At 51.1% G+C, this 10,368-nt stretch overlaps 1 protein-coding gene across 1 annotated transcript; it reads right to left on the bottom strand.

Moving 5' to 3' along the window:
* Positions 1–4,854: 4,854 nt before the first annotated feature.
* Positions 4,855–8,119, bottom strand: LOC119576536 (collagen alpha-5(IV) chain-like). Its single transcript, XM_037924219.1, has 7 exons — positions 7,923–8,119; positions 7,441–7,635; positions 6,871–7,250; positions 6,126–6,268; positions 5,882–6,013; positions 5,066–5,187; positions 4,855–5,002 (listed from the first exon to the last, which is right to left on the bottom strand). The coding sequence occupies exons 1-7, from the start codon at positions 8,117–8,119 to the stop codon at positions 4,855–4,857; spliced, it is 1,317 nt and encodes a 438-aa protein (XP_037780147.1).
* Positions 8,120–10,368: the final 2,249 nt, after the last annotated feature.

The raw sequence follows: 10,368 nt of genomic DNA, 5'->3' as shown, positions 1-10,368 counted from the left end.
TATATATAATATATATATATAATTAATATATATTATATTTTATATATGTCTAGCCGCCGTAGCGATCGGACGTGGTTTACCTCCCCTCCGCCGCAGTCGAACAGCTCAGCAAACCACGCCGTCTCATGGTCCCGCAAAGTCAGAGGGCAACCTGGCTACCCTCCCCGGTGCTTCCTCGGACAGCTAGCTCGATTTTTTTCCCTGAGTGAACGGGATGTAGCAGCGAACATGCTCCTCGTTGGCCCCACGCGACTCTCTCTACCCAGTGCATCCCCCTACATGGCTTCGGACCACAGGAAACGCCTACTTTGGACACCATAATGACCACACATGACTTTAGCCATTCGGACGACGTCCCCGAACCGCTGCAGTAGTGGTCTGCTCGCTTGTTACCTCAGGCGGCATAAGCTGACAAACAACCTGTGTTCCCGCCGCCAGGTCACGGAAAGCTGTCAGAACCGCGAAGCAGACGCTGCTGGAAACACAGGAGGCTTTTTTTTGGTGCCTTGGCAGTCCTGCATCATCAACCAAATCAGATCATGTATCCTGTGCTCTGATTCTATTACGCTCCGTGTGTCCTGATAGAAGCGAGCGCTAGCCGACGGCAGTAATCGTTTAAAGAAAGTGTCCTCGGAACATTTAGCGAGTGTCGCGTTCGTTGTTCTGTGTATATCAGGGTAGTATGTGTAATCATCCGCCATTCGTTTACGCATGTATTTCTGTGCGTTTTTATTTGTCTGTGTATTTTCTTCTATAATTGTTTATGTCCGTAATCCGTTATGTAATTGTTCTTATTTGAAATACTCTTGATTAGTGTTGTAAATATATATAAAACACAGACACACACACACACACACACACACCACACACACACACACACACACACACACACACACACACACACACACACACACACACACACACATATATATATATATCATATAATAAATATTTTAATTTTTCTTCTTTTATGATCTAAAATCAACACCAAAAATTATTAAAATTCACTTAAGGAAACGTCTAAAAGACAATGAACTAATAAGTGAGCGAGAAATAGTTACAAAAGACTAACCAAGACCAAAATGATAAAATACCGAACATGCCTCTAACTCGGTCAAATTACCACACACAAATCTGTTAAAGTCTAAGGGTTGGGACCCCTAGGCCCGTGGTGGCGTTTTTGTTGTTGTTGTTGAAATGCAATTTCAGAATTGCCATAAGGAACCCTTGGCCCAGGGTACCGTGCCCCCTCCCCAGGGTAACGGGGCCTCCGCTTGAGGCCACAGGACCCACTGCAGCGCGGGTCATAGCTGCCCCCCGCCCATGATAACGGGCACCTCCTCGACAGCCAGGGTCAAGGCTGCTCCTCCGCCTAGGGTACAGGACTGTTTAACAACCCTGACATCCCTTCCTAACAAAGCAATGAAAACAGTGCATCGATTGATAACAGTGAGTACAACCCAAACAACAATAGTGCTGAACACCATCCTTTGCTTTATAGCAGCAAAGAGAGCATGGGCAAGGATGGTCTTGTGCGACCATCCTTGTGCGAAAGAATTTGTAAAACCCGGAAGAAATTAACCGGGCTCAGGGCATCATATTAGACTTATGGGGACTCTAAAAAAACCCAAAGGAAAACAGGGGCACGTGGCATTAATAGGAAAATTTGTTTTCATTGGTCCAGTGTTTTTATCAGGGGTTTGGAAACACAAAAAAATTGTGTTCGCAACGACAAAAGCAAACACTCCAACTACAGATTGGTACCCCCAAAAAATATCCACACCCCTTTGTTTTTTTTCCCAAAAACCAAGGATCAAGGCACCGGGACAAAACCGAACCAGTTTTTATCAATAAAAGATACCTTTAAAAAACAAGAAAAATTTTTGCTGATTGGAATGTTCTGTGCCCAGTATTCCCATCAGCAAAAAATTTGGGGCCAAGACGTAAATGGAAATAAATTTGCGGGGAAAATTGGATTCACCCCCTTCCTCCAAAACCCGCCCCCCTCCCCCCCAACCCCTGTCAGGGTCAGTCTTCCCCCACCCCTTTTCCCTTTTTTCGCACCCCTCCCCTGAGAAAACGTTTTTATACCTCCATCCTGCAAAAATGAACACACCACCCTTCCCCCCCTTCCCCCTTTCTACGTCTGTCCCCACCCCCCCTGCGGGGCATTATACCCCCCCTCCCCCCCCGTTCTTTCGTATCTTGTTTGTTTGGCTTGAAATTTCGCAAAGTTCTGGCTTCGCCCGGGCCTTTCATTTTGGCCCGGCCTGGTCAGTTTTTTTTTGGCGTCTCTTTTGTTGGTTGACACTCGGGGGTTTTACCGTGGGGGTTTGGGGTTGCCAGCAGGCCTCCTGTAGCCGTGGTGAACATCTGCAAAATCTCTTTACCGGGCGGGACGGCTGTCTTTTGGGGTTTTCTTAGGAATTTGTGTGCACGCAATTCTCCAAGAAAGTGGAAACCAGTGTGGCGTTGGGCTGGGCCCCCAAGCTTTAAAACACCTCTTTCACGTTTAGGGTTTTTGGAAAATCTGCCATGCACAGTGGTAACCAGGCGCATTCTGTGCAAAAATGCCCTTGGGTACCTTGTTTTATTTAGAGATGCCTGGTTCTTTAGCCTGTGACATTTTGACCCCCAGCGGGCCCGGGGGGAATATTTTTTTTTCCCCTCTCTGGAACCCTGCAGGAGGAAGGATTTGGGGCCGTCACCGTACATTTCCCTCCTAAGTAATTTCGGATCTGTTTTATTATAAATGGGTTAGGGGGCATACCCCGGCCGATTTTCGGCTAATCTGCAGCAAGCTCTTGCCTCTGATCCCTATATGGCGGGAACCCATTTTATGATTTTCTTCCCCCTTTAAAGAAACACCCTTTTGTGTATTGTGCAGAGGGTTGTCAGGGGGTGGGATTTTTTCAGTGGGGAGTGCTGTTTGAAGACAGCCCAAAGGGGCTCCTTTGGAGTCTTTTGTGTAGACCACGTGTCCTTCCCCTTTCCAGGGAAACCGTGGCCCCGTGAAAACCCCCTGGGCCTTAGCGGGGAGGGTTGTGTGTTACCCTCATGGATTTTTGTGGATCCCTTGCTGCGAAGCCGGCGCCTGCAGTGGGGGTTAAAGGGGGAATCGCCCGGGATCCATCCGAAAAAAAAAAAAAAAAAATTTTTTTGCTCCCCGGAGGGGGGAGGTTGAAAATACCCTTGGGGTTTCTGCCTTAGGCCCTAGGCGAAACAATATTCATTTTTTTTTTTCTTCCCCTTTCTGAGGGCCCCGAAACTCTATCAGGGGTTTTTTGCCCACGCGGAGTTTTCGACACGGGAGGGTGCGGGGAGTCCATGCCCTTGGCCAGTACCCCGGTTTCCCCCTTTGAGTTTTTTGGCATTTAGCCCCCGGGCTTTTGTGAGACACCCCGGAGTTTTTTGAAAAAAGCTCGTTATCTTGTCTGGGGCCCCGACTATTTTGTTTTCTTGGGCCCTTGGTTTTCCGGGAGCCTAAATGACCTTTGTTTGGGAATTGGCTGCCGTTAGATAATTCGTGGGGCCCAAAGGGGGAAAAGGGTTTTTTGTCTCCACTAGGGGGTTTGAGGCCCCTTGCCCCCTTGGGGAAACCCAGAAGGGGCCCCTGGCGGTTTCGTTTTGGGATTTTTTTCCCCCAATCTTTTTTGATTTTCTTTAAGGGCCAAATTTCGAGCGGGGAGGCATTTTCTACAAGGGGCCTGACGCTTGTAGGGTAAAATGATCTTAGTACTCTGTGTTTGGCCCCTATGCGTTTCCTCTCATTCCCCCTCATGCGGCCCAGTCTTGCCTTTTTTCGGTCAAGGGTACGGGAAACCCCTGGCGGAAGGAGGGGCCCGGTCTACCTTCCCCCCGGGTAGAGGTATTTTTTAAAACCCCCCCAAATTTCCTTTCCCTTTTGGATTTCAGATTTGTGCCTTGAACTCTTTTTCCCTCAGACCATGGTTTTGGGATTTGGCTGCAGAGTTTTTTAGTCCTGCCCTGAAAAACCACCCCTCATCCCAAGTCCAGACAAAACGTGGTTTTTTTTTTTGGGCAGTGTGGTCCAATGGGGGGTGATAAAATTTCTCTGAAATAGGAGATGATCTTGCACCCCACGGGGGGTTTATTTTGGAGGATAAGGACATTAGTGGGGAAAAAAAGGGCGGGGCCCCTGAAAAAACCCCACCCCTGGGCTTTTCCCATTTTCAAAGGGAAATGTCTGTGATAGGGGGGCCCTTTGGGGAATTGACTTTTGGCTGTTTCTTTTCCCTAAAGTGTCACCTATCCAAAAAAAGAGTTTCCTCTGTTCCCTTTTTTGGTCAGGTTTCCCTTTTTCCCAAATTCAAAAAGCCTCCCCGGTAAAGGGAAATTCTGCCAAGATGCGCCCGTTTTATTGTGAAAAAGAGGGGGGCTTTTGCTGTCCCTCTGCTCTCCCCGGGTGAACCCATAGAGGTGTTCGTTTTGGGGGTCCCTTTTTCCTTTGGGAGCCGGTTCAGTACCACCTCTGGGCATTTTTGGGCCCAGCCCAGTTTGAGGAGAGAGATGGGGCGGTATTTCCCCCCGGCCCCTTTTTTTTTTGGGGGGGGGAAAACAGGGTTTAGCCCTCTTCCAGCTCTGGGGTAGATGGAAGTTTCCCGGGGCCCTTTTTTATGAGTTGCAGGAATCAAGCTCCCTTTAAAAAGTCCCCGCGGGAGATGAGGGGGTAAAAGATCCCGTCATCCCCCGGGGGGCTGATTTGCAACTGGCTTTATGTGCATCTTTTATTTCCCCTCAGAAAAAAAGAAAATTTTGGGAGTTTTTGGGGTTGGGTCCCCTTTCTCGGATGTGAAAGCCCTGTCGGGTTTTTTGGGCGTTTTTGTTTTTGCCTCATTTTTCGGCGGGCCCGGGACGGGCCGCTACTCGTTCTGCAGAGAAACTCTTGGCCATTCTTTTGGGCCCCTCTGCCGGGGGGTCGCGGTGCGTGCATTTTCCCCGGGGCTGAGGGGCTGGGGGCCGTTTGCCCCGTTCCATAGCTCTGAGGGGGTTTGTACGGGGGTTTCGAAAAGACTAAACCCCTTTCCAGCCTTTTTTCCCTTGCCTCATTTCGGCGGCATTTTCCCTTGGGCGTCCCGACAGCTCTCTAATCTCGTAAATTGGAAGTCCCGGCTCTTTGGACTCCTGGACCCAAAGGCCCCGATTTTGGGTTTGGGTTTCAGGAGGCTGCCTCATAAAGGGCATTTAAAAAGTCTGGCTTGAAACCCCTTTCCCACATTTTCGCTTGGGGTGGGCTTTGCTTCTCAGACAGGGGCCCAAAGGCGCTCTGGAACCCCCCGGGCCCGTTGCCTTTTTCTTTTTTTCCCATCTTGGTTTGGGGTCTTTGGTATTTCGGGGGGCCCCTATCCTTTTGGAAGGGTTTTTTTATAGGGGCCAAAAATGGTCACTAGGGGATGGTCAATCGACACGCCAGCCCACCCCTTCCACCAGAGTCCAGGGGGGCCAGGGGGAGGTCAAAGGCCCCCCCCTTCCATCGTTGGCCCCGGGCCTTTTGAGGAGAGCGATCTCGGGGAAGGTCTCAAGAAACTTTGGGCTTTTGGGGACGCCACCGCATCCGGGGGGGCCCTTTGCAGGGAGCCAGGATGGGGTGGTGTGGGATTAAGTCTCCCCCTATTATCACTCGGTCCCTGTGCTGCGAAAACAAAATACCTGGCTGATGTCTAAGCTACTCCAGTGTGGCCCGGTGTACCCCCCCCCCCTTTTACAATTTCAGGGGGCCCCCAGCCCGTTTAAACTCGCGGGAAGAGATTCAACCTCTTCTCCCCAGGCGGTGCATCGGGGTATTGCGGAAACAGGGAAATTTTTGCTTTCCCCCGGGTCATCAGGCCTCTTTTGCCATCGGAAACGTTTCCCCCGGGGCCCCGTAGACGTGAACCCCGGGGAAGGGAAAAGCTTCCGCTTTAATGTCTCCTGGAGCATGACGTTCAATGCTCCCTGATCGCACAATTTGGGAGGATTGGGAAATCCTTGGGGAGAAGCCCCAGATGTTCCACTACAAATACTTAGATTCGTCCATGTTTACTAATTGATAAATTAATCAGAGGGCATGTCATATTCGGGTTTCCCGGGCGGAGTCCCGACAAAATCCGTTTTGGGGATCCCACTGCTTGGGGGTCTCCCTTTGGCTGTCGGGCTTTTCCCTGGATCCACTGGGGGGTGGAACCTTTGGTTAAAATCTGACTTTTTTGTCCCCCGGCCTTTTTCCCCTTTGGGCCCGGGTGTTTCTGTGCATTAACTGGGCCCTTTCCTGGGGAAAGGGTCGCCCTTTTTCGGGTTTGGGTTTTGGCACTGAATCAGCCCGGTTAGGCTCTGCCTGTGAGGGCCTGCCCCGGCTAGGCTTGCCCGGGAGGGCCCTAGCCTGGGTTGGAGAGGGGAGGGGAGTCTCGACCTGGGGGGGGGGAGAGGATTGGGCTGATTTGGGCCCCCCTCCCCTCTTCCTTCCCCTTTTTGCTTTTCACAGTCTTTTGAAAAGTCGTCATGGCAAAAAGTCGACTGCCCAAAACCGCCTCTTTTCCCTTTGGGCCTGGACAAGGGTAATTTCCCCTGCTTGCCCAGCAGTGATCACTCGGGCATGTCCCCCCGTCGAAAAACATGTTTTCTGGGTCGGGGGGGGGGCCGTTTTTGGGGCTGTTGGAACCCTTTTTTCCTGTGGGTTCCCCCCTGGGACTTGCTTTTTCTTTTGGGGGGGAAAAACCGATTGTCCCGGGGACTTTCCCGGTTTTTGGCTGGGGGGCAGCTTCCTTCCTCTTAGGAGGTCGGGAAGCCTTTTCACCTTTTGTTCCTCCCCCCGACGTAGGTTTCCTGGGGGGGGGAGGAATAAATCTGGGCGCTTTTTTAGCAACCTCTTGCCTTTTTTAGGGGCCGCCTCTTTTCCCGAGAGCAAGCCAAGGGTCCAGGGGGTGATGGCCCCTTTGGGACCGGGTTTGGAAAATTTGGTGTTATGTCCTGCTTTTCTTTCCCTTTTGTGCCCCTTTATGCACACCCCGTATTTGTGTGCCCTTGGGTACGACACCACATTTTGGCTTGGCTGTTCAGTTTTTCCCGGTGGGGGTCCATACTTTTTGGGGACTTGAAACACCCCAAGTGCTTCAGGCAAAATAAGTGCGTAGGTGTAAAGGGTTTCCCCAGTTACCCCAAACAAGGGTGGAGTTTGGGGTACCTTTTTATGGTCACCAGGCTTGCCGGTTGGGGGGGCTTCCCCTTCGACAATTTGGGGGAAGGGTCCACACCTGTGGGGGGTGATGTTATCACCTCCAATCGTATGAGACTGAGAACCAATACACCATCTTTACCCCTTTCTCCCCGGGGGTTCAGTGGGCCCAAGGCTTTCCCTTTTCCCCCCCTTTTTTTGCTCCTTTGGGCTCCTGCGGAAAAAAAAGCCTTTGGGTTTTTTCGGGGGCCTTTAAAATTTCGGGAAACGCCTTTGGGGGCCAGGGGTCGCCATCAAGTCCCGGGCCCCCGGGGCCCCGGCCCTTTCGGTCCCCCCTTTTGGGTTTTGGGGGGTTTCTCGTGGGGCACCAGCTTGGGTTTTGGGGTTCAGGGTGGTTCTCCGGGTTCAGGCCCGTGGGGTCGTCTGAGGGGGGGTCAGAGACCTTCCTGGGGCTGGGGGCTGGCCTGGAGGGGGGCCCCCCAAAGGGGAGTCCCCTCTGTTGGACAATCTGGTGGAAAAGACTGGTTTTTACATGATTTTTTTCGCTTGTCCCCCTCTTGGCAGCAGGCTGACAGTGTCCCTTCCTGTGCTCGGGGGGTTTTTTTTTGCCACCCCGGAGGCCCGTTTAAAGGGTTCCCGGGGGGGTGCCCGGGGGGGGGCCTTGCACGGGTCCCTCAACCCGTAAGGTCTTTTCTGTGGGGGATTTTTTATTTTTATTTTTCCCCAATACTTGGGAGGCTTCATCCCTCACGCCCCACCCACCACGGGGTCCAACAAGGGGAAGCTGAGGCTAGAAAACCCAAAGGCTAAAAGCAACGGGGGGATGAGTGGATATAAAGCGCCAAATTTGCCGATTTTCAAATGGGAAACCCCGGGCGGTTTTGGGGGGACCAACCCGGGAGCATGAATGCTTGAAACCCCAGCCTCCCGAGGGGGACCAGGGCCCATTTACCTGACCGGGCCTGGATCCCGGCCGCCTGTCTTGCCGGGAAAAAGAGACCAAAAAGGCGTGTTGCTAACCGCAGGGGTAAATCGTGCACGGCATTTTCAAACCCCCCCCGGTTCCCCCTTCCCAGCTCCCCCAAAAGGGTTTCCCCGCACGGGAAACCCTTTGGGGAGGTTCAACCTCTGGGAGTTCCCGAGGCATGTCCTTCCACCCACAGGACATCATTGATGGGAAAAAACTTCGCTTTCCCCCCCCGTAGGGAAAGGGCTCTTTTACTTTTTCCCCGGCGTTTCCCCTCCGCTCCTCGGGGGACCTGTACCCTTTTTTTTTTTAAAAGGGGCCCCCTTCTCTCTGAAACGACCAAAGGGTTTTTTCACCTTTTTGAGAAAAAAAGGGGGGGCCCGCACCTGTTCCTGTCAGTTCCTTTATCCCCCTGAAACAAACCGGCCACGACGGGTTTTACCACAGTGAGGGGGAGGGAAATTTAAAATTTTTTTCCCGGAGGTTTTTCCCATGGGGAGGACGGTTTTTTTAAAGGGGAATCCCTCTTTTCTTTGAAAAAAATCCCCGAGGGTTTTTTACCTCATGAGTTGGGAAAGGGGGGCCTTTTACCCGTTTCCAGAAGCTCCTTTTGTTTCCCCCTGAAAAAAAGCCAAACCCCAGGGGCTGTTTCCCCTCACAGTGAGGGAGAGGACGGGCTTTTTTTTCCCGGGATTTTTTTTGGGAGGGTGGGTTTTAAAAGTGAACACTTCCCTCTCTGAAACACCCCCAAAATTTCACCCATTGAGATTTGAGGGGGGCCTGTACCTGTTCCATTTAAATTTTCCCTTTATCCCTCTGAAAAAGCCCAACCACAGAATATTTTAACAGTGAGGGGGAAAGACTAACTTTATCAGGTACTTTCCCATTCCCCAGGACGGGAAAAATTTTTTTTTCTGTCTGCCGCTGCTATTTTTGGGCAGAACCCGGGTGAAGGCCCCCCAAGGGGGCTCTACCTGCCTACGCCCTATTTGAAAAAAAAAAAGATTTGGGAGTCACAGATGGTCCCCCCGGCCCCCCGGGCCAGGCCCCAACAAAAGAATGGCAACTCTATGCACACCCCTAAGGCAGGGCCCTTTTAAAGGGCCCCCCCGCCCCACCCTCCCCCGCGGGAGGTAAAGGGCTGGGCCCAAAGTCCCAGAACCGCCCGAAAATGGGGTCCCTTCACCCGAAGGTTGCACAGAGTTTACCTAATGCCCAAAAATTCGTATAGGAAAGAGTGGCTAGGGGGGCCCCCCCCCCCAAGCAAAAGGGCACATAGCATCGTGGCAAAAAAAGGGGGGGCGCGTCGCCCCCGGGAAACGCGGAAGAGCCGGGGCCGAGTTTGCATGGGACCGGGCCGGTGCATCTTTTAATATGCCCATGCAAAATCCCACGACGGGGTCATGGTAACTCTCTTGGCGTTGCCGGTCCACCCGCTGCCGGGAACCGATCCCCCCTTCTCTCTAAATCGCCAAATTTAAGGGACCGTTCACCGCGGGGAGGGGGGGAGGAGAGGGGGGGAGAGGCCCTTCTTTTTTCCTGCTGATGTCTTCGTTCGTATCCTCACCATCCGTCCCTAGTCGCCGACCCCGACCTTTTCTGTGCAAATGGCAAAAAATTTATGGATGCATTTGGTAGCGATTGGGGCACAAGGCTCACAGATAAAACTAAAAAGCAGCAAGCAGTACGAGTTTCATCGGACATTTTCTTTGCATCCCCAGGTACTTTCTTAATAAACAATTTTTAAAATAAAAACGGTGAATCCCGACATTGTTTTAAACCTCATTGTTTTTAACCCTTCGCTTTTATTTTTATACTTTGTTTAAAAGATTTAATTTTTAAAAAATTCATTTAATATTCTAGTATTCTATCTCTGTAATTTTGAGAAATGGTTAAAAATGGGGAATGAATCTCGTAGGCAGTACGGGAAAATTATAATATTAAACATAAAAAAAAAACACAAAAAGAAATGTAAAAAAACAACAAACATAAAACTATCAAACATAAAAAAAAAAACACAAAAAAAGATAACAACAAGACTTAAAACTATAGCAGCAGCGGTCACCTTGCCGGCGGCACAACAGTCACTGGGGGAAGCAGATAATTTTTCGAACACCACAGGTAAATGCAAATTTGGGCAATAATCGCACTATACATGACAGGGGCGAGAAAAAAAAAAATGCCAGGGGATAAAGGCTGTGTGGAGCAAGTTGGGGGCTCCAGTCTCGTA

The sequence above is a fragment of the Penaeus monodon genome, chromosome 1, assembly GCF_015228065.2.
Source record: "Penaeus monodon isolate SGIC_2016 chromosome 1, NSTDA_Pmon_1, whole genome shotgun sequence".
NCBI lineage: Eukaryota > Metazoa > Arthropoda > Malacostraca > Decapoda > Penaeidae > Penaeus > Penaeus monodon.
This window is presented reverse-complemented; position numbering and strand designations above follow the sequence as displayed.